The sequence below is a fragment of the Galleria mellonella genome, unplaced genomic scaffold, assembly GCF_026898425.1.
Source record: "Galleria mellonella isolate WM207_F2 unplaced genomic scaffold, CSIRO_AGI_GalMel_v1 utg117, whole genome shotgun sequence".
Taxonomy (NCBI): domain Eukaryota; kingdom Metazoa; phylum Arthropoda; class Insecta; order Lepidoptera; family Pyralidae; genus Galleria; species Galleria mellonella.
This window is the reverse complement of record NW_026441980.1, coordinates 5,367,578-5,393,887: the sequence shown is the minus strand read 5'-3', so window position 1 is coordinate 5,393,887 and position 26,310 is coordinate 5,367,578. Positions and strand designations below refer to the sequence as shown.

Genomic DNA, 26,310 nt, shown 5'->3' with positions numbered 1-26,310 from the left:
AGGTCCAATTTTAAAGATAAATTGTAAAAATGAAACTTAGGATTATGCTCTTTTATCAGTTTGGTTCATTTTTAATAATAGGAATTTCTTACATATGTAATGTTATTGGGATACTCATTATTCCTGCAAAAAGATATCGTTTGTGGTATTGAGGTTATTTGTTTTATGTAAAAACGTTCGACCATTGCACGAGTTCACTATTTTTAAAGAATAAAAATGTTACAGGTGAACGGTAAATAAAAATGTCATTGATACGTAATTACGGTTATATTTATAACAACGTCTTAAATAACTATACTATATTTATATATTTTTTTTAAATAATATTATTTATTATCCACATTGATTCTTGCTTTCTTTATCCGTTTAAAGCTCTGTCAATTTAAACCTAAATAGATTTATGAAAACCTAAGTATGGACCCAAATATTGAACAAAATTAAATACAGCTAAAAACTTCCTTCCGAAAACATAGTAATAGTCACAAGGGGTTATTATTGTCTAAATAACATCATCAATCAATCACCTGGCGTGTGGTGAGACGACGGGCGGTGTTGGGCGGCCGCGGTGGGCGGGGCGCACCTGGTGCGGAGCGGTCGCGTCGACCGACGGCGGCTCTTGTCAGTCTGCGCGCGAACCCGTGCGGGATACGGTGGTTGTCGCGACGCCCGCGCATATATACGTTACCATGCCTCTATATTCCGAGCACATTACGAACATGTATTATGGTGGTTCACCTTCCTACACTAGCTCGCCTTACGGCTATAGTGCATCAATTTCTTCACTTGGATCGTCGTACAGTGCACCTTATCTCAACCCGGGATCGAGTTATAGTACTCATTCCTCACTTGGCGGTTACTCTCGAATACCACCACTCACTACCAGATGGATTACATCCTCTGGCAGAAGTTACTCGCCTATGCTTAGCACTATATCAGAAAGAGGAACATCCAGTCCTGTTCGAATCAATAGTCCGAGACGGATACCCATAATGAAAAGGTCTTATGGTAATACTAGCTACGCCTCACGACCAATAAACATAAACACGGCTGATATCGATGTTTCTAGAGATAAATATCGCAATAAAAAAAAGAGTCCGACACCATCTCCAGTAAGAGAGGTCCCGAATGATGATAAGGATAGTAGTCCATTTATGCCACGAGTTGATGGAAAACCTGAAACTGGCATTGATTCATCGCCAGGGACAAAAAGAAGTACAATAAAACGTGGAAGAACAGTTGTGAGACTTCATACTGTGAAGAGAAAGGAGAGGGATTCACCGCGCAAGCCTGTGAATCCACAGGAGTCGGTGAATACGAATGATGGAAAAAATATTACAAACGAAGATTCCAGTGATAGCTTAAAATGGAGGGAAAAGCTCTCTGAAGATCTTGTATACAAAGGGAAAGTTATTGAAAAGAAAACATTAGGAACGAAGTTGGTAGAAAAATTTCAGTTGAAGGATAAAGATAACAGTGACAATTTAATTTTAAAGGAAAAAGACATAATACCGAGTCCATCTGATGTGCCATCTCCAAATGTAGGCAGTTGCACAACTAAATATTCAGCGGATAGAAGATGTTCAATGGAACTATTAGCTGAGCAGGCAGATCTATTTGACACATTGATTAGAGGAGAAAATCTCAGTACTGCTACGTTGGATTTAACAAAAGTAGGTATCGAAGAAGAGCCAAAAAATAGGTTAGATGCGATTCAGTCTATGAAAAGAAAAAACTCTAATGATTCAAAAAACCCATTAAAAACAACGAAATCAGATCACTCATTACATAACAATTTGAACTCTTTACAAGATCACAGAGATACTAAAACCGTTGGCAAAGCGACGAAGTATAAAAAAATCTTCTTCTAGTAGTAGCATTTGTAGGTTAGATTCTATTACTGAGTTTCCTAGAGAACCAATACGTGCAGATTTACAAGCAATCAAAGAAAGTAAAAGGATATCAATAAAGCGTGATACTATTAAAACAAAGCCAAAACCAAAGCTAAAAACAAAAATTACGTCAACTGTGGAAGTTTCGGCCCCAACTAGCCCCTTAAAATTTAAAGTGGAAAATGTAACTATTGAAGAAAAACCCCGTTCTCCTAAAAAGGAAATATCATTTAGTAGTGTTATAGATATGGAACTTACAACAGAAAACAATAAAAATATACCTTCTGTCAGTGAAAAAATAAAATCTGGTAATAGTATTTCAGAATCACCAGAACCTGAAGATGGTAATTTTTGGGATAAAATTGGAAAGAGAGAAACTATTTATTTATTAAAAAGGAAACAAAACATAGAACAAAATAAAGAAAAGAACCGAAGGGCATTATTCTGGTATCCTGAAGAAGAGGATGTTGAGGATGATACGTATATTAATAAAGACCAGAATGAAATATGTGTTGATAATAAAGAAATATCAGATGTTCAATCAAGTTTTCATGAGACTCAAAGTGATTCCCTCATGTTGACAAATAAATCTCTTTTATTAAATTTGCAGTCAAATAATCAGGAAATAATGGGATCTACAGAAATATCAAATCAAAATAAAACTGATTTAAAAGGTAAGACTGAAGAGACACAGTATAAATTAAAAAGTTTAGAACCAAATAAACTAAGAAACACTGGTGATCTAATTATAAAAGAATCCCTCGATAAGGAAATTGCAAAAAAAGACAATAATACATTGATTAACGATCCCACGATTCTCACTTTTAATAATACAATAAAAAATAAAGACGTTAATATAATTAACAAGGATGTTAAATATGACACAAATAATAACTCATGTAACGAAATTAAGAATATAAATCATAACCAAATTATTCTAGATACTACTAAAATGGACACAGGTGATATTAAAGAAAAATTGTATTCTGAGAAAGAATTGCAAAATGTAGCCGAAATTTCAAAATCTGATGATACGATAGTAGAAATAATGCCAAACACACAAATTTTAGAAAAAAGTATATTAGACAATACTAATGAAGCTAGTGATAATACATTGTATTCGAGAAATCGTAGTATACAACAGAAAATAGATGATATGACTACAGATAAAAATAAACCAAAAATATTTAAAGGGAATAGCAACAAATGTAATAACGCAATAATTCCAAATGAATCAGTAAAATCAGAAAAAATGAAAGCGGATACCTTAAAATTATTAAGTGATAATTTGGAAGAAAGAAAACTAGAACAGAATATAGAAAAAGATATACCTGATAAGACCCTGAAAAACAGTAATACGATTGCACCTACAGATCAAAAATGTGTAAAAAATAAAACGCAACTTACGGCGGTTAAAGAAAATGAAAAGAGTAAAGAAAAAGTAAAAGATACAAGAAATATTAAAAAAAGTAACACAACAATTCAACCAGAAAAAAATGTACGACTCCCAGAAGCAAACAAAATAGATGTAGCAAAGAATAGAGTGAACGATAATTTTACACATAAAATATGCAGCAAACATGAAAACAAAACAATAGAATGTACAAATAATTCTTTAAGCACATCATGTCCTAATGATATAAAAGATGTTGATGTTATGTTTAGTAACATAGTTTCACCATCTCCAAATAAAGCTTCTGAAAATAATATGGATAATAGTAAGCCTCTATCAAGTCTTAAAATCAATAGAAACACAGAAGAAATTTCACTTGCTCAACCATCAGATGATGTAAATCTTAAAGATTTAAAAACTATTCATAATGTACCAGAAGTCAAAGTATCAGAAAACATTCCAAAAGAAAATGAATTGAAAAATAAACAAGACGACAATGAGACTGAAAATCGCCATGATGAGATAGTACAACTAACGAAAACTAAAGAACCAACCCCAAAAGATATAATAAAATTGCCACAAAATCCGATTTCTAAAAAACCTGTTAAGGATGAACCAGCCTTAAGACCATTAATAGCTACCCCACGACCTCTTCAAAAGAAATCGCCGCAAGTTATTCATTCTTCTAGTTCTTCTGAAAGTTCTTCGGATGAAGATTCATCAGATGAAGATAACGAAGACGACGAAGATGAATCAGATACAAGTGAAGGATCGACGGAATTTTTTGAATGTGAAAATAATCCAGACGGCAGGACATCTACTGGTTCTAATGACTCTGGGTTCGATTCTTCTGCACCAACCTCACCCGCAGGATTTGTTCAAATTAAAAAAGGTAATAAAATATTTTATATATTACGAATCTTTGTAACACAAAATGACACATCACACATTACATTTTACGTAAAAAAATTATTAGGTATGTATTTGTAAATATGTAATTAGAACAAATTTTGGATGCACGCTTGCTTTTGCACGGCTTTAACAGCAAATATAGACGACCAATGTTTGTTTTGTCTACCCTTAGCCAGGCGACATGTTGTTACTTTGTTTTAGATTGTGATGTAAACTGTCATCGCAAGTGTGAAAAATTGACCGCTAACTTATGTGGAGTGAACCAGCGACTTCTTGTAGAAGCGTTAGCTTCTCGCACTGCATCTAAACGAGGTAGGTACGAGCGTAATACGGATTAGTTGAAAGTTTCTAAATCATTGAAGTTCATATTCAACGATTTTGCTATTAAAGACGAGCGTCACTGGCTACGTCAGTCGTCCCGCTCAAAATAAAGCAATGTTTTATTGGCTAGCTATCGTTTGTACGGTTATTATTAGATGCACGTGTAAAAATATTTAAAATAAAAAACGACGTATTCGTCAATAAAAGAATAGGAAAAAATACATTTCACAACTATATATGGTTCTCTAAAAAAAATTACTTCTATAAATTTGTATTTATAATGCTGAAAATGGAATTATTTAAATGAATTAATAAGCTTCTAAATAAATTTAATAATTATATGATTCATGTACTTAGGTAATCAGGCAAAATACTGTATTTATATATTCGACTATTGATGACAATGGTTCAACAATTAAATCATAAATAGACATTGAAGCAGCATCTAAAAAGTTCACTGCCTATAATAGAAGACACTCGTAATCACGAATTATATGTACCTATTTGTTTATGTCTAAGGGTACACGACTATGTGGGAGTGCGATGCGGTTGCTGCTGTTTGGATACAAGCCAATCACTTGTCTCTCACCTGTACTGTATTAATAGGAAAAATGATACAATTGCCTCAGACATTCAGACAGACATGTAAAGAAGGGAGCTTTTCAACTTACTCTTAAAAATATTCACTTGTAATGATACTTAGTTCTAAACTTAAATATAAAAAAGGGCTATTATAGAATTTAAGATTGTGTTCTATGAAAAAAAAAGACTTCAATTATGTTTAAAAAATAAAGCTGTGAACCAATTTTGATAAAATTGCTATGGGACAATCTGTAAGTATATACTTTCAGATAAAAAAAGAATATTTTAAATCGGTTTATAACTGACGGAGTTGTGAGTTAACAAACATAAAATCAAACTCAATTGAGCACATCTTTCTTTTAAAGTCAGATGACAATAAAGATTTCAAGCTTAGGTCACACGCAATGAGTTGCGCAACAAAATTTATACATTATACATTAGTAATACTTATTTTTCTATATTGGTTTACAAATGTATTAACTTTATTATTGTATATTTTTATGCAAAAATCTTGTAGTATTTATAAAAAAAAATTGTAATTATTTCGGCAAAATTTGATAAAAAGTGGGGTTGAATGAACATCAATTTACTTAAGTATTTGATTGCAAATTAAAAAAAAGCAATTTTCATTTAAAGAATATTTATTAAATTATAATAATGATACTATACTAACTTTATATTATTTTATTCATGAACGACGACACCAAACTTTTACGTATTAGTGTTTTTTTAATAAATAGCTTTGTAAATTAGAAAGAATTTCGTACATTATTATGTACATAATTATTATGAGCAAAGTAATAATTTTTAAAACGTTGTCTTTAAAATAAGAAATCCTTCTGTACAATTCAAAATGTATATCAAAGCCTTAGTTGTTTAGTGAACAACACCACAAAATTTCAGTTTTTTCGTTACTTTATGCAGATAAATATGCAAGGTTTTGTAATCTAGTTTAGTTTACGTCCCGAGATTTTTTTTATTTGGCTTGTTAAATTATCTTTTTCCTAATGTTTGTACATAATATTACTGCTATTTGGTTTTTTATAGCACATGGTCTTAATTTGAAGATCGGTTTATTACCGCACTGTGTTTTTTTCTATTTTTGTAAAGTTGCAAATAGCATAGAATGGCTCTCCCCTTCCTTTCTCGTAGGTGTCGTAAAAGGCAACTAAAGGAATTTAATGGTCAAGGAATGGACAGTAGCGACTCTCTTAAAATATCTCTAAAAGCCTAACTGCAGTTGCCAACTCACCAGCCAAGCATGGCAACTACTGGCAAAACTCCCCTTATGGAGAAGGCAAATAAAACTGGACATAAGTCCAGCAGTGGACAGTTAATGGCTAAATAATAAATACAGTTGCAAAACATATTATACAATTGTAACTGAGCATTGGCTTTCCATTCTTCGACAACCACGTATAATGACCTATCCTTGATTTTATTCTATATTAATGTAGAAGATATTTTAAGAAATCGATGCCAACCATCCCGTGATTAATCGATAATAGGCACTTGTTATTATAATCGAGTAGACACTTGGCTATATTTCAAACGTAACACGTATATTTTTATTTCCGCTTCAATCACTACCAATATCAATTAATGACTCACAGTGCAAATTTTAAATATTTCTATCTAGACGTCAAAGTAAATTCATCAGTAAATAATATTAAAAACAAAAGTATTAAATAGTTTTTTTATGACAATTTTTGTAGATGTAAATAAGACATAAAAAATAAAAGTGATTTGAAAATTAAATTGAAAGTTATACACCCTCATTAAACAACATTGATTGTAATCTAAACACAAACATTACTGCTAATTAAAAGATGTTGGAAATTCAAAATAAACTTTTATTGAAACTTATTCTAATTATGTAGATAATGACAAATGCTTAGATTATATAGATAAACTGTCTCTATACAAATGATGCGAGAAAAGCGGGTCAATTTTTTCATACAATGTTGCGTAACAAATAGTATGGATGTTTTCTTTATAACAATATATTTAGTTTATTTATTAATTTTTGCACCTTTAAATACGTAAAAAATCATTTTAATTATTTAATAAATAAATATAGATACGCCAAGGTACATTATGTGTGTAAGTATATAGAACATTAATAAAATAAAGGAGACAGCTAATTTGACGATTAGCTGACAAAAAGTTGACCCGTTTTTGAGGCTCGATATTTTATCCATACAATCTAAGGACAAATGTTAGAAAATCACAAAGACATTTATTGAATTTATATATAGTAAGTCATTGATTACGATGAAGAATATTTTTTGATAAACTTTAATGCATTTTACGTTTCCTTTGGAAGAGCAGATTACTTTATGTTATGTATGCAGGTGGAGACAGTCCTGGGACATCAACCGGTGTGCCTGCACAAGGCGACACCCACGATTTATTGGAACAAGAGCTCGGTAAGAAAGAGCAAGTCTGAGACAGTTGATACCAGTATGCTTGTAAAATATTCAATCCTACAATATATTCTATCCCATTGTATCATATTCAAAAATTAGAAATTCTGTTTTTTAAATTAATAATTTTCTTTAGAAATAGTAAAATAATAATAAAGTTTTAATATTATTATATGCCTGTCATTTACTTGTACATAATACGTAATTTCTCAGAGACGTTTTACGTATATCAAATCCATTTTTTGTTTATAGTCATTACTTGCACTTGTTTGGTATCTTTTATATTTTGTTAAACAATGTTTTAGAATAATAGATATGCTTTATAGTAAACAATTTGATGTAAATTACTGCTTGCTGCTACTAACTCACAGATTGATATTGCATATCTTCACATTTATCATTACATCAATCATTTATCATATGTATCTAAAAAAAAATATCTGTTACATTTTCTTCAAAAAATATATAAACGCGTGATTTTCATTAAGTGTGATTTCTATTTAGTTTCAGTGAACTTTTTTAGTTTCGAGTCTTTAGTAAAGATAATGTCCCTAGAAAGTATGTTATAAAATTTTTCCTTCTACATTTAGTAAATATCGGCTTTTCTTGGGAAAACTAAACAACTCTCCGAGGACTGTAGAAATTACAATATTGAAATTCAGGTTTACCACAACTGAAAATAGGATAATAAGTATATATTTATGTAAATTGGTATGTTTTCTAGAAATTAAAAAGGTGTGTGTAAAATCAGTATGAATAATAAACAAGCTAAATAAATTCTATTTGAAGAAACATTTTTTGTCGTAAACGATATAAAATTTAAATAAGAAAAACTCCTCCGTAAACGTAGCCAAAATATGAAAATTTTTGTAGTAAACCTCGCGGTTATATGGCTCATTTTGAAAACTAAACAACTTTCTCCGAGGACTGTACCTAGTGGGAAATTATTTAGTTTCTTGAATATTCTTATTGGAATTCAGTTTGGTTTACCTTTTACAACTACTAAAATAGTGCTTAAGTAATAAGTATATATTTATGTAAATTGGTATGTTTTCTAGAAATTAAAAAGGTGTGTGTATTTTATAACCGATCAGTATGAATAATAAACAAGCTACTCAATAAATTCTATTTGAAGAAACATTTTTAGTTCGCAATAATAAACTAACTTCTTGACACAATTGGCAAAAAGCGAATTGTATTTCGAAAGCGTTTATAAATAACGTTGCTGGTCAGGACTTTCGCTGAAAGCGCTCGTGTGCTACACGGTACACGGCTCACGTTCTAATTCGCGAAGGGTTCCGCATTCTCGGAGCCGGTGTGATATAATAGCCACTAGACAAATTATTACTTTATTTATAAACACTACTGTTTGTGTTATTAGATAGAGAATGGCACTCAGCAGAATGTGTTGAGTAAGATCATGTAAAAACATTAGCTGACCATATATAAACAAGCGCAACTACAAACAGGGAATAAAAAAGGCGGTACGGACTATGATATACCTAGGCTAGGTACGATTTCAAAAATGGGAACAGCTAAAGTTGCTTTCTATTAGCTGATCTTTAACGATCTATTAATGTCTCACTATAATTGGACTCAAGAGAAGAGAAGAATATAGGCTTTATTATACGATTACCACGCTGCTCAGGTGGTTTGGTATACGACTTGATTTTCTTTTTCTTGCATTAGCGTATTGTGCTTTGTTCCTTTACTCGTCATTCAAGATATTCTTGGGAATTTCAAGAAATTATGATAACTGTTACTCCATCACCACATCTACGATCGTTTGCTCTTTCCTGGAACCAAATTATTACAATAATACGAATTGTTGTAATCTTCTGGTATACTCTTCAAGAGTTCACGAACAGGTTTTCCTATTGCATTACTGTAAAATACTGATTTTTAAGTAGAAGGATAGTGTCCTTCACTAAATGCAAATTAATTCAACAAAATCTTTTACCTTTCAAATGAATTATGTAAAATAACATGCTTACAACTGTAGCCCCAGATTCAATGATGGTATCTTGTTACAGTAAAAGTAATTTAAACTCAGCTAGGCGTGATTCTGCTACTTCTGTCAATATACTCGTTCTTTTAGTTTAATTTACTTTGTCAACATTATTTTCCATTACTAGAGATCTCTTCGGAAATGTTAAATGACACAGTGTTTTTGCTGTAGATCATATTAGAACTTTCAACCTTTGGAAGTTACCACTACAACACTCTTGGCAAATAGGTAGAATAATATTAATTTGTTATTAATTACTAATTAAATTATGTCATCATCGTTTATTATCATCATGATGAATAAAATGCAAATTAATATTATCTAATTCTTTATTTATTTATGTGAGTTGACCTCTGGCAATAACGAATAACCGTAATTTATCTAGACGGGTAATGGTCATATATACGATCAAGATATTGAGTCATCCATAAATCATTATTTATGTATACGTATGGGTTTGTTTAAAAATAAAATAATACTAAGCAAATAATATATTTCATAGACTATTTCTATTACAGACTTAAACTATTAGTGCTGTAATTATAATTCGGGAGGACTAGTAGCAATACGAAAATTTACCTTGCCTTCCATGGAAATGTATTTTTATGATTTTGTGATTATCTAGTATTATTTCTTTTTCATATAATATATTTATGATTACTTATGACATCGTCAACATTTTTCATTGCAAATACTGTATGTAGATATAATTTCATGACGACTAGTTAAGCCATTAATGTGCTAAGAAGTAACAAGCAAACAAACTCATGTTTACATTTACAATTTTAGTAAGGACACTTTCTTCGATTCAAGTCTCAATTAACTTTCAAATCAGATTTTCTTTAATTATATTTTTATATGCCATTATTATGTGTCCCAAAGCTTCAAAATCTACAACATTTTTCTTTACATATATGAAATTTATATTATTTATACGAAAGAAAAAAAGTAGATAAAAAAGACAAATAATGTCTATAGCAGTACACCTGCAATTTAAAAACTTAAAAAAGATAATTTATACCATCACATTCAATATAAATCTTATAGAAATTCGTACATAGATCGATAAATTGACTGTTCTTATTTAGATTACTTCTGGTATCACGTGCTGTTTATGGAATTTTATACATATATCACTACTTTCGTAATATGAAAGTCCCGAATTATCCATTGCGACCTTGATATTGCTCGTGTCAACTAATATATTTAGCGGCGTCGTTCGCGATCTCCACCGAGGTGAAAGAGAATTAATATGTCACACATGCTGTACGCATATTATGTCATAGTACTATGGCAGAACGTAAATATACTTGATCTTGAATTATGCAGCCGATGACCTCACTGGGGACGGTAGCCTGAGAAGAAACCCATTATATGTGAACGCTACATGAACTCATGAAAAAACAGTATAGAGAAAATTTATTCGTGCTAAACAAAAGAAATTTGTTTACATAAGTACGTCATTTGTATTATACGTATGTGATGACAAGTCAGCGCCCTTAAGTCTTAAGAATGATGACAATATTATTTTAGTCTCTACTCTTCACAGATCACTGATCCTTGTAACTCGCTCAAATATAACTGACCTATGTTTTTAAGAATGTAGTTTTTTCCAGAGAAAATGTAAAATTCGCCTGATGTGGATTTTTTAAAAACCTTATATTCCATCTATTCATATTGTTTAGAAATCAATTAATTTGAATTTTTAACATGAATGTTTTATAATATGAACATAATTTTAATTAAGAATCATTTACAAAAATGCCTAAAATTATTTTGCAATAAATAAAAACCACGCACACATTCTTCGAGGCGTATAAGAGATCATTTCCTACAAGGATGGTGATAAGAACGTTGGTTGTATTTACTCGTTGAATAGCGATTTTTTGTATGCGGAAAAAGCTATCTATAGCTCTATCGTCACCAGCTGAGGCGCAAATCTTCCACGCTACTTTTCATTTGGTACTGCAGAGGGTACTAGATTCTCATATTTGCGTCACTAGCTGCTTTCATAATGTACAAGAATACCATGATGTAAAAATAAATGACATGCTAAATAAGGAAGAGCTTGCTTCGTTTCCAAAGAATGAGCGTCATGTCATCTGGTCATAGGGCACCCGAATTCAGGCGGAGGCTCTCTTAGCATATCGTTTATAGAAACGCCTGAGTAGTCTGCCAGCACTTTTAGTGCGTAACATGGATGATATGGACATTTTACTACTTAGACGCGCAAATACCGAACAAAATGGTATCAATTTTGAATCAAAATTACCGAAAGTGATTTCGTGAAGGTTAAAATATTTAAAAACATTAAAATTTTCTCGAAAGCTTCTTGTTCATAGACAGGAATTGGCTCACTTTCAAACGACTAAAGAACAGATTGACATTTTGTTTCGAGATAACACTATACATCTTAGTAAATAATACTGGGAAATCCAAATTACCCTCTTTGTGACAATGCAGCGTATGTAAATAATTTGTTTCAATTTTTATTGCTACGAGAATTTAATTGTAACAGCACCATTATACACTCATATAAAGCGTATTTCTTGTATTGAATTGTAGCGCTGTATTTGGTAACACTTTAAATTTGACAATATAAAATATATTCAATGCCAAGATCTCTATTGTATTTACTTTTTGTAATATATTCGCTTTTTTTATGAAACTTAAAATGGCAAACACGCTGACGGCCCACCTGATGGAATGTGGTAACTATCGACTATAGACATGAGCAGTACCATGGAAATAACAAAGAGACAGAGATACTATTTCGCCCATGACACCCTCATGTGTTGCCATTCCAAAGAACTCAGGTGCTATTCCTCTATACCCTGTAAATTCACTGCCATATTCCACCCTTCAAACCGAAACACAGCCATGCAAACACAACTACTTCATGGTAGAAACACGAATGAGACAGAGGTGCCCAAACAAACGCCTTTTGTACAAAGTCTCTCTCTGGTAAATTAATACCTTTATATTTTGAATAATCTTAAAAAGAATTCGCACAAGTTCAATATCCTTAATATATATTAATTAATTAATTATAAGTGTAATGAAATGAATGAAAATGCGGATTGAAAACACCAGTTTTATTTTATAAATATTCGATTCATAAAACATAAACACCAAGGTAAAGGTTTGACATAAAATAGAAAAATAATATTATATGAATGGCGACGGAGGCATACAATGTAGTTAGGTATCTATTCCTTTTTATCTCCAGAAGTAAGAATCGATTAAAGGAACAAAGCCCCATATATTAACGTAAACGAAGAAAAACGAAAAAATAAATAAATATAATTACTTTATATTAGATAACAATATTTTTAATAAATTATATAAATAAATTTTATAAAAATGCGACACACATATTATTATAATCATAACATTTGTTAGTAAATACCATGATATTAGTAGCACACGTCAGCAGCTAATATATCTACTGTGAGTATCTCAGTGATATCAAAAGAAAGGATGATCTAGATCTTGTAACTATGATGAGAAATGTTAAATGCCAACACACATGCGCCAATAATTCATTATACCTACGCGGAATAGAGAAGTAAACCCGGCACACGTCAGTAAAAAACAAATCGGTGTAATTGTTCATTACAACAATTTTCAGCCATTATAGCAGAGATAAAAATCATTTTTTTTTATAAATGGACTTACCGAATGTGCAGGTTAAATCGAAATATTAGCCTTCCTTTTGCTACGACGTGAAAACTAGACACGTCGTTTTAATATATGAATGAGATATTCTTTTATTGAAACGACGTGTCTAACTTTCAAGTTTTAGAATATACAAAGACAAGGAGATACACTATAATAGAAAATATTGTAAACAATATTTTACCAAAATATATATTTTCGTACGAGTACCATTTTATACCATACAAAAACATGTATCACTACCTGATTATTGGTAACAGAATGGTCGTGATATGTAAAAAAAAAACTAATATATTGTATAAAATATGGTGTAAACTTGCATTGCACATGGTTTATACGGTCAACGGGAACGCTTTATTAGCATAGATAAAATACGTAGTACATATATCCATCAACGCGGAGTGAATATAAAATTTTTATAAACAAATATGTGTAAGACAAATGTGTGTACAGGTAATTCATCATTTTTATAGTTTCTAGGTAGGCAATTCATTCATTTTTATGTAAATTGCGGCATGTACGTTCCCAGTTTTATCGTATTATTATGTAACTAGGTAGATAGAAATAGAAATTATAATACATATACAATTAATATATATGTAAGTCTATATAATATCTAATAGAATAACAGGAGAAAAATATATACAATTATATGTTTCTATATTCAGATAAATATTGTTTAAAACCGCGGACTATAATATAAAATAACATACATTACATTAGTTCACTTCATTACTACCGTAAAATTTGTTCCCCTAGGCAAGTGGCAATGAATTCTATCCATAGATACCTTTTCGTTACCGTTTAGTTATATAAAAATACAATGAGATATAGGCGTTCGCTCTTTTTTTCATTCACATGCTTGTTATAATTAAAACGTGTTAATATAAAGATTCATTTGTCACTAGTCATAGCAGGCAGGCCCTCTCTCACAGGGCATCTTTTAGATTTATATATATGTATTTTAACGGTACCAAAAACCTTCGATTTATTACAACAGTTTTTTACAAACTATTGCAGAACAATCAACAGCCTACGGGTTATTCCGAAAAACTGGCCGTTTCACACCACCCGCCCGCTCCATACCTCGATTCCGGAAGTATACCATTGAAGACTTCCACTTTATTAAAGTATTGGGAAAAGGAAGTTTCGGAAAGGTGAGTGTTATTAATACATTATCACTAGCTGTTTGTGAGATCTGTGTGAATTTTATTCTTTTTGATATCTCCTAATTTTTAATGTAGGAGACATTACAGACAAAGGATGCTCATAGTACACTACCCACTTTAGACGCAATTTGATACAGGTTTGTATACCTGTACATCTTCAGATTGATATGATACCTGAAGATGTACAGGTGCCTGTTTTAAGACATTTTGTCAGGACGATGATTGAAATATAAAATATTTTTTAGTTTCAAAACGAATGATTTTATTTGCCTGATTCGTAGTTATTTTCTTTGATGGATCTTTTATTTAGGCATCTTTTTTTATATAAAATACAACACTATTAATTTGCATGGTGTGTACAGGTGTACAAAATCTACTAACCATAATCATAAACCATGTACCTACTCATATCAAGAATTTTGATTGTGCAGTACATATTATGTTAAAGTATACGTTCGTACATTACGTACTATATTATATTGCAAAAAGCGCTTTCTGATAGCGCTGTTTTCTTTAGCATGACCCAAATGTGCACGACTGTGCAGCTGGTTGCCAGACAGTCGGCATCACAATGGTGTACTCTAAAAATGGCACAATGAATTGACCAATCAATATTCTTCTTTATGACTTTAATGAGCTTTATCACAAAAAACACATGTTCGTGTAGAGAGAGTAATGAATCATAAAGAGATATGATCTAGATCACAATAAAAGATTATCACTTGTAAACTTGTGTAAACAAGTATTAATTTTTCATAAGTTTTGGACTGGTTAACTTCCTACTTTTAGGCACACGCTCTTCATCGCAATGGAAGAATATAGCCAAATTCGAAGAATTTTTCCAGTTCCCTTTTTCTTGTACTGGTGTATTATGATTTGTTCTTTAGTCGCTTCTTAAGACAATCTGGTACAGGATTCATACATGTGATAGTGAATAAAAATAAATATACATATATATGTATGTATATTGTATGCTCTTTTTGATTTCCATGATGCGGAAGGCGGTTAAAGAAACAATGTATAATATCGTTATACCAGAGTAAGATAAGATAACATAAGAATAAAACTCTGCATGATTTAATTTCAAATTATATACTATTCTGAACTATCGATATTTATTTCCTACGCAAATATAGAGAGTATTTTTAACGAGTTAAGCAAGAAGCCCTATGCTAAGTCGTTATGCCAGCGTGATAATATTAGCTTAATATCCTCCTATGTTTTTTAGTAAACAAAAAAATCGTGACGTATTACAACCAATATTTAGTAATGGGGAAGCAACTGAAGAAGAAGAATATTCTTCTCTGTAGGACTCTATCCGTGCATAGAAGAGACATATTAAAGGGTTGCTGTGACTGTATATATTTTATTATTACATAATTACAGTAATTATTAAAACGGATTATTAAATTTGTAATGCTCGAACGTGCCTTATCTTGATAAAGAATCTCCCGTGTGGTTAAGCAGCTCTAGCAATTATTCAAAGTGCAAAAGTACTCGTCGTCCCAAAATAAACGTACGAGGAACGAAACAAGGGACATTGCCAAGAAAAAAATAGTGTTCGCAAAAAAAAAATCATAAACATAATTTAGGTAGGTGACGCTGCGAGCATAGGAGATGACTGTTTTGTAGTTCAAATATGTTTATAAAAGAATATATAACAATAACAAGGGATCTCTGGTATATAAAAAAAAAAAAAAACTAGTATGTATATACCTACATAGATAATATTTCAATAACAAAGGTATATTTATAAATACGAATGATTACACAGTAATTTTTCCGGGTGGTGACAGAACAAGAATATAATGCGTGATAATTACAACTTCTTTTCTTTCCCGCATTGTCGAAAGAGACCACTAGCGGAACAAAGAACAGTATACAGAATATCTATAAATGTTAAGGAAAATTTAAAAGCGTGTGTATTATCGCCTAATGGGGAGAATGTACAGTCATAAAAAGTTATCTATAGGTCATTATTAATATAACAATGATAACTTAACATCATAAAATTATAATAAAATTGATTGAAAGTATGGATTTCTACAGTATCTTCTTGAATTTTCAACAACTAACTACCTTTGGTGACTTCTGACTTACGCATGTCCTTTGTATATCACATAGTATACATTGGATTGTACTATAAATCCATACAACTGACTCAAGATATCCTGAATTAATGTTACATTAAAATAGGTTTAATTTAATGCTCGAATCCAAAAATACCAACATTTTATCACTATTCCCGGATGTTCACAGGTTTATCGTCTTGTTGTGAAAACTGTGTTAAAACAGTTAGGAAATCAAATGAAAATAGAGCTAACTACCTGTGCTCGAGAATAGACCAAACGAAAGTGGGTCGCTGGAGTATTCGACTCTCAGTGACATTTCTACGCATACAAAATACTCGTATACCTATAACAATATAAGCTGGTAGACATAAATAGGAAGGTGGGTGGGTGCTATTAGCTAGACTGATCTTCGCGTATTAGCTGAGTTCGAATACTGCACATTTTTAACTACTTTTTATCCTAAGGAACCGACTAAGGGAACAAAGACAAGAAAAAAGGCTCGAAAAAATTAACAAACCCGCGTATGGTAAGAGTTCAATTGTGAAGAGATTCATCCTAACTGTGGAACGCTAAAGCACATTTTTTATTTCATATCTAGTTGTCTCTGCGCAAGCAGTGCGTAGTAACAGTAATGTCAAAATCTTAGAAGACTAAAAAAAATTTGAGAAAATTTAACAGACTGACTTTTAAATATCAATTTATGACATTAATTAAGTAATTTTTGAATCCAGTTAAGTATTTATTACCTATACTTTTTTTCATTCAGCTCATCATGTGCGCATAGTGCTTAATGTATTTAAATAATTATATCTATGTATATGTAGTCGGTTAATAATTTATCTAAAGAACAGTGTGTGTTTATTTTGACAGGGCAGCGATTAAAATAAATCTAATTTATTTTACATACGCGCAGTAGAGATTTAGTGACGCATTTGAAACCTCAAACACTTGGAGGAAATATCAGTTTACAAAATTCCAGAAAATTCCAGTAGTATTTTAATGTAAGCTCGTCGAAGCTTATTATTTTATAGACAACCAATAAGTGTTCATTTGAAAAGAATTAATAATTATTACGACAGATTGTGATTAGTATTATTGTGGATGGAATGGACTGTATGAAAGAAATGACCAGAAAAATTAAAAATACAAGTAGAGATAAAGTAAAAAAATAAATACTCGTATTCATTGGTTCTTCGGTTCTTTTAAAAAAATAATTAAAATTTCCTTACCTTTCTACCGTCGCATGATTAAGCTTGCCATCAGTTGTATAGTATGTAGTAGTATTTAAATATGTTTCAATACTCTTTTGCACTAATGATGCCCACTCAAGACTTTCTTAACTACTGTGTTGGGTTGACTGAAAGAGATTGATTTCAGAAATAATTTCTTCTCTGCTCACGTTACTTTTAATAATTATTATTAGTGGTTCTCTGAGTGCAATATTACGCCGTCCCCAAATACTCAAGCAAATTACTTACTCCCACTATTGCTCGAACCTACCAAAAAAGTGAGACTTTGTAAAAAAGTCGTCTGCTTTAGTACCTCTGTCTCGTTCGTGTTTTTACTGTGATGCATTTGTGTTTGCATGGCTGTGTTTCGGTTTGAAGGGTGGGATATGGTAATGAAATTACAGAGTACAGAGACATAACATCTTAGTTTTTAGGAATGACCACGCATGAAGGGGTATCCTGGGTGACACCGTATACTCTGTGATGCCCATGGTACTATCTATAGGCGACGGTTACCATGTTCTATCAGGTGGTCCGTCAGATTATTAGCCATTTTAATTTGAACAAAAAGAAAAATACTACATTTTTTAAATACATATCTGTCGCGTCTGCTCCCACTTTCCAGATGTTCTTAATTAACCGTATTAAATTACTACTGCTCATCCCAAAAAAAAAAGAAAAAATGCACTCAATCAATTAAACAATTATTTATTTGAATAAACATAAGTACAGTTATAAATTAGTATTGTTATAAATGAATAAATGGTTTAGAATTTTTAATTATTATTTAGGTATATTGTATAAGACTATTACTATTTAACATACCATATCAGCCGTTAAGTATCCACTGCTGAACATAGGTCTCTCCTAATTGGCGGTTTATTACGATTACTATTAGTGATAATAAATAGTATCATAGATTGGTATATATAGGATAGGTAGTACCTACATTCCGGGTGGTACTTACATGACCGAGTCACTCAGAACTTTGCGTCATGTCATAAACTTCGCTTTATATTTCTTCATTTTTGATCTAACAAACATAAAGGCTAATAAATTTTATTTTGTCATGTTTTGTCTCAACAATAAAAATATAGTGGTTTTTGATCTAAAAACATTTATTTCCCATTATAACTTCCCAGAATACTGCAATTTTATAACTCAAAGTAAAATTTTAATAAACAAGATTTAATCCTGAATTCTGTATAAATTCAGTTGTGATCCTTATTTTTGTATTATATTTACTTATGCTAATGTATTTATTTGATAATAGTAAATCCCTAGTGAAATTAGCTGTTTACGGAAGACCAACATTGGAGAGTCATAAGGATTTCCTGACACACGCTAGTAGATGGGTATTAATGGCACAGATTATAAAAAACTTGTTATTTTACGTCATCGAATAAATTATACGTTTATCCTTTAAATAGAGAACCTATTTATAAACCAGACTATATGGTTATTTGCTGATGCATAGTGCATTAAGATTAGTCTTACATGATCTGGTATAAATAATGATGTCAAAGACCATGCATCATGGCATCATGCCACTAGTAACCACAAATACTCGGTTCACCTGCACCGCTCTATAGATAAAATAGTGCCCACTCGATGCTCTATCGTTTGTAGCATTCTATTCTAGTCACCAACATCACACTACATCGTCACACTAGTGTTGCCTATAGTCGTTTTGCATCGATTATTAATCGGTAATTCGATTGGTGCCACAAATTGGTAATAAATCAATGCTGTATATATTATTATTAACAATTAACTGATTATAATTGACTAAAATACAATACAATAGATACATTGATATAATTGATAGCATCGAAAGTCAATACTGAAACAAAAATTTTAATTATAACAGATTAAATCATGCAAAAGCTCGTATCGATATTATAGCGATGAAATAAATACTGTAAATTAATCTATATTCAGTCAGGTCTATCAATATTTAGATTATTGTAAATAATCACTATCGATTAATTATTATTCGATTATTTGGTACGTTACACCACAAACCACCAACCCACTGCTTTCATCTTCGGCTTATCTTTGACCGATACAAAGCATTACAGTATGCTGGATTAAATCGAAATACTGCGTCAGAATAGAGCGTCAGATGTTATAATTTGATTACACCGTAAAATATTTTAGATGTAGTTGGTGGCGTTTATATTACTTTATACGTTAATTAACGCCATAAATAAGTGGTTTATACTGAAATAATGCTAAACATACATAACTACGATTACGATGAACATTGATTTGAATTTCTGTAACTCGCGATTTTACCCATATCTATTGTGATCAAACAAAATGTCATGTTTTAGTTTGAGATATAGCTAATCCATTTGTGTACCTAATTTCATTCAAATCAGTTCAACCTTAATCGTTATTGTACTCGTATATCCAAACAAAACTTATAAATAACTTTTTCAATTTTACTAAATAGTAGAATTAAGTATTCCTATATATAGATAATTTTAGATTTAATTCGAAATAATTATCTAAACGTGTATAAGGCATCATTTTCGATATATAAAATCTGGTAAAGTAACTAAGTTTATTTGTACATTTTCATATTTTAAACATTATTACTCAGGTTCATATTTTATGTAAGATTAATAATACTGCGGTGTACATATGTTATTTAATTCGGAATAGGAACGATATTAACCACCCACATAGATATGTATTTCCTAGGTAACTAACAGTCTGGCAAGATTGTGGCAATAATTTACCATGTGCCAAAATAATTTTATTTATTATTTTTTATATTAAATTATGAGTACCAAATCTATCTAATAGTACTTTCTAATTATTTATATTAATCGTATTTATAATCTTATTTCTTTCACAAATGCATGGAGCTCACTACAAGCTCTTTGGTGAAATCTTCTCTATACGCGTTCTATTTTTAACAGCAAAAATGTTTTTATACTATAAAATGGTGACAAATTATGGTAACAAAAAAGCATATGGCCTGTCTGATGGTAAATAAGGTTGCCGTAGCCTGTAACACCAGGGATGTCACGCGTGCATTGCTGATTCTTAAGAAATCTTAATACGCTTTATTTGAAAAACTCCATACCGTAATTTCTAGAGAAAACCTCGGGTGCTCCTTGAAACCGCACTGTGCGTGATCATTCTGGTTTTAGGATATGAGGATGGATTCCCTGCTGATGGCGACTAGAGTAATGGTGAAAGGTGGCTATAGGCATCGTGGCCATTTACGCTGTGATCGAATATAAATTATGATTTGTCATCACAAATGTCACTACAAATTACAATTTGTAGGAATTTAGCATCTCATGTGTGGGTTGCTTGAAAAACAATACTATTTGTCTTTTTTTATAAAATTTTAAATGGAAAACAAGTTGAAAGCCCACCCAATGGAAAGAAGTAATAGTCACCTATAAACATGAGCAACACAATAGACCTAGACATTATTTATTCTTATTACACGACCTTATACCTACGATTTCTCTCACGAGTTGCCATTCCTGAGATTATGAAACTCAATGTAAAATTAAAACAATGCGTTAATTTAATTTATTTTTAATGTTGTACGTAATCATATTATTCTGTATTTGATTGATGCCTAAGTTACAATGAAAGTAATGAATTAGATATAAGTTAAGTTAACTGATACTTTGATAAATATATATATTTACCTATACACCTTTCTGCCATCGTACAGCTTGCCATCGACAGGGAGTTAACCCCATATATCTTAAAGCTTAGATGGTCGCGTACAGCGCGGTTTCAGAGATGTTTCCTCTCACAAATGCTCAGGTTATAGAATGAATTCTTCGTCGAGGATTTTCCAAGAGACTACAGCATGAGGTTCTTTAAAAAAGTAATAAAGAGATTTTTTCAGGGTCGGCAACGCACACGTAATACTTCTGGTATCGCAGGCATATCATAGGCTACGGTAACCGCTTACAATCAGGAGGGCCGTATGCTTATTTGCCACCTCAGTAGTATAAAAAAATTATGATCAATACAAATTTTTCGTTATTAAAGTACTGAGCTGATATTAATGAAAATTGGTACTTAGAGATAATTTGGAACCAAAAGAGGTATTGTCAGAATGTAATTCGGCCACGTAGAATTTTTACCCTCTAGTACCTAAGTTGTATATAAATAAAATTATATATACTACATATTTTTATACGATTAACTAGCATTTTTGCGAATCAACTGTTGATTAATATATCTTGAAGTTAGAGATTTATGTTTGCCCTAACAGCCTTTGAGACTCGACCAGAAATAAAAAGAACACAAATGAAAATTGACCGTTAGCTGAATGTCATGAAAGCAGTGTCGAGTTTACTAATTATTGCTATTTTTCTTTTTCTAAATTTTAATCGATACCAGCGCACTAACAAATAGACACATAATATATTATATTATGTATTTAGTTTCAATAAACTTTTTATTAACTCTGACATTGGGCTAGGTTTAGGTTTGGTTAGGTAGGTGCTTGGTGGTACAAGATATAACTATTATTTTACAAATAGTTATTAGGAATCGTATTTAGTGATGTTTATATTTAAGTCGAACGGATATAGCTATATATATATATATATATATATATATATATATATATATATATATATATATATATATATATATATGTATATATATATAAAAACAGCAACTATTACAATCTTAATAAAATTGATATAGAACCAATATGAGGGTAAACCTTATCGCTTTATCGATTGTAGAAAAAAGTAATTTAAGATTATGTTTCATAAAAAACCGTCTTCTAATTGTTTGCTACAATTGTGTAAACTAAAATATTAAATCGATTTAATAAAATTTCTATGGAACTAACATTACGAGTATTATTAGTTTATAAGTAACGGTGTAATAAGTTTTTTTTATTGGATGATAATGGAATAGTAACCCCACTTTCATTAACAATATACATTGGCGAGGTACCAGTGAGCGATGATAGGTGAGAATAAAAAACAGGTCAGTTAGCCCATTGTGCTGAATACACCGGGAATTCAGACACTGCGGGGGTCCACTTGACTGGATATATTACTAGCAATGGGAACTGATAGTCCTCATTACCCAATTACAATTACATTACAATCCCTTCTTCCTCCCACGGACTTATAGGTAACAAATATAAATAATATGTAAATAATAAAAAATAAAAAATACGATCGAAATGAGAATCTCCTTCTTTTTTAAATCAGTTTGTAACTAAAATGTTTCAGAATTCATACACATATCGTATAATATAAACAAACATTTCAAACAAATTCTCTCATTTATATTTATTAAAAACGTATAATTTATGTGTCGTCGCCAACGAATAGGTGTTACAATAAAAAATCATATAACATTGCTTTGTATATAAGTACAGTATATAGTACGTTATATAGACATTTCCAAAATCATATTTTACGTAATAAAATTACTCGTGAATGAAACAGACACAACTAATGTGATAAACAAATTATTAATTATGGCTGTATATAGTAGACATATATACATAATACCTGCGTAGTTGGCACTCTTGTAGGTACCTACGCAACAATTAATTCGTTGTCAGAATATGTACCTACATTGGAACTATAATGTCATAACGATTATTTTAATGAACAACATAATGTTTAATGTTTTTCACTTTCCAGGTTTTGTTAGCAGAACTGAAGGATACAGAATACTACTACGCGGTAAAATGTCTAAAGAAAGATGTAGTTTTGGAGGACGACGATGTGGAATGTACTTTGATAGAAAGGAAGGTTTTAGCGCTTGGCACCAATCATCCGTACCTTTGTCATCTCTTTGCTACCTTCCAGACTGATGTAAGTATTAACTTTCAGGTGTATTGTAGAAACTGTAATTTAATGTTTTAGCGATAAACAGAAGCAGTTAGATGGCACGCCGCCAAAAGCAGTGATTTTCATTTGTATTAAAGTGTATAAAGATTGAACCAGGAACTACATTTGGTTGACGCATGGCTAGAAGAGTTTAATGTATTATAAGGTTTTAATATTTATAAACAAAAACTAATTATTTAAAACTTCTAAACGCCGTAGCTACATTATGTCGTTTAACAAGATTTGTACCAAAATTGAACATCTTTGAAATCATCAAATTTAGCTAAAATTGTTAAACATCAAGTATATTTAATTTATATGTGCTTTTTATACATGTATAGGAATTTTGTAAATATTGGTATAATACACCATAAATTTTTGGTGTTCAATGAAGGTATATATATAGGAATATTTATTACCCTTTTCAGTCTCACCTCTTCTTTGTGATGGAGTATTTAAATGGTGGTGACCTGATGTTTCACATTCAACAAAGTGGACGGTTTCCGGAGACGCGAGCGCGATTTTATGCAGCAGAAATTGTTTCAGGCTTGAAGTTCCTACATAAAAGAGGCATTGTTTATAGGTAAATACGTAATAAATTTTATTCTACCCAATTATAGGTTATTTAATAAATTATATATATTAATATATAATTTCTTAAAATAACATATATAGCAAATAAATATTTGTAGACAATAAAATAAATTTAAAATCTTATTAAAGTATAAATTCCTAAAGTTCATGAACAGAATTAATGAAGATATCGTGTAACATACCCTTAGAAGTAGACCATATAAACACATAGAAATGTGAAAAATAAAAAAGCGAGAACAAAACACGAGTATATAAGGCTGTATGGCATGCTGTTCACGTTTATAGGCGACGTTTACCACTCTCCATCAGGTGGGCCTTTAGCTTATTTGGCCATTCATGTTACATGAAAAAGTTCATATTTCCTTTTTATAATCGATTAAAAAACCTAACTTCATCAAGAAATTAAACAAATAACTTATTACTTACTTTTCAGAGATTTGAAATTGGATAATATTCTTTTGGATTTCGACGGACACGTACGTATAGCGGACTTCGGAATGTGCAAGCTGCAGATATACCTGGAGAAAACGGCGGACACGTTCTGTGGTACACCGGATTACATGGCACCTGAAGTAAGTTGGATTACTTATACTTAGATATCTATCTCAATTGTTCATGCTGTTATCGTTCTTTTCATCTCTTTTTTGATTGCTTGTCCACTGTACGTTTCTTCCTAGTGTATGTGTGGACTGTGATATGAACTTTCTAAAGATTTCCCTCCGTACTATAACATGGAACTATTTAAAAAACGCTCTTAATTTCTTAAAAATCCAATAAAGCACTAACCTCCCTAGTGTCATTAAGTGTTTATGAGCGATGATAGCTTCTTCCCATCAGACGGGCCTTCATCAGCTAGTTTGCTACCCTAACAATAAAAAAAAATCGAGGACCTTATAAGAGTACGATTAACCGTAATTGATTTAAATCAAAGTTAATGTATATTAAATCAACTTTCAAGATTACATCCGTACATACCTACTTATTTGAAGTAAGTGTACATTACAGAGCACGTAATTACATGAACATTATAGATTTTCTATATGATTTTTATTTACTACTGAATGTTTGAGCTGGTTATGAAACTTAGTATAAGGGGAGCAAAGTATCCACCTTGATATTTCAGAAGAGAGAATGAGTGATTTAGTTTTGAAATATTTTGTAAATTCAAATATAAAGACACTTACGTACCTACTACTACTTGTTGTGTATGAGTGAATTATAGATATGAAAGGTAAAGATAAATTTATTTGCATAAGCATGTATGTACATGCTACCTGCATTAAATGTTTATTTTTCATATAGTTTCTATTATTTTCTATCTATAATATATTATATAAGATTTTAGAAGATTAGAAAAGAAGAAATAATTTTATTCAATTAGATTTTACTTACAAGTTCTTGTAAATCTTAATTTATTTATGATTTTACTACTGCATCTATATCAACATGAATCTATATCATTTATAGCAACTTGAACGGATTCTTTTCAGATAATCAAGGGTTTAAAATACAATCAAACTGTAGATTGGTGGTCATTCGGCGTTCTTCTGTACGAGATGCTAATAGGGCAAAGTCCATTCAGTGGTTGTGACGAAGATGAGCTCTTCTGGTCCATCTGTAATGAAATGCCTTCGTATCCACGCTTCCTTTCGCAACAAGCACTTACCATACTGACAAGGGTAAGAAACACGTTTACATAGTTATAAATATATTATAAAATATAAAAAACCCCGACACAAACAAACCTATAAAAAGAGCTGGTGACCTTGAAACGCCTGAACGATCTTCATAATAGTATCTAAAAACCATCTCCATTACGTCAGCTTTTAAACAAAAATCATAATCCGTTTGTTTAAGAGCTACGATGCCGTAGACAGACACACAAACACTCAAACTTATAATATCTCTTTTTTTTCCTCGTCGAGGGTTTTTTTTATGGGTGAAAATGGTATGGTAACCCGGCCTGCGCTAACGGAATACGCTGGCGGAGCACCAGTGAAGGGTGATAGATGAGAATGAAAACAGGCCAGTTAGCCCATCATGATGAATTCATCAGGAATTAACCATGATAGTTTCCAGAGAGAACCGCGTGGAGGTCGACCTGGTTGGGTATATTGCTAGCAATGGGATTCTTAGTCTCCATTACTAACAATCCCTTTCCTCGTCGAGGGCTAAAAACTAAGTCACG

At 31.3% G+C, this 26,310-nt stretch overlaps 1 protein-coding gene across 1 annotated transcript in view; it reads left to right on the top strand.

The window, feature by feature from the left end:
- Window positions 1-605: 605 nt before the first annotated feature.
- LOC113511948 (J domain-containing protein DDB_G0295729-like) overlaps window positions 606-26,310 on the top strand; it is a 28,361-nt gene continuing 2,656 nt past the window's right edge. Inside the window, 9 exon segments of the mRNA XM_026895676.3 lie at window positions 606-1,826; window positions 1,828-4,174; window positions 4,396-4,506; window positions 7,452-7,526; window positions 14,230-14,366; window positions 23,340-23,513; window positions 23,957-24,111; window positions 24,556-24,694; window positions 25,613-25,801. Coding sequence (XP_026751477.2) covers window positions 687-1,826; window positions 1,828-4,174; window positions 4,396-4,506; window positions 7,452-7,526; window positions 14,230-14,366; window positions 23,340-23,513; window positions 23,957-24,111; window positions 24,556-24,694; window positions 25,613-25,801 — 4,467 coding nt within the window. The 5' untranslated portion in view covers window positions 606-686.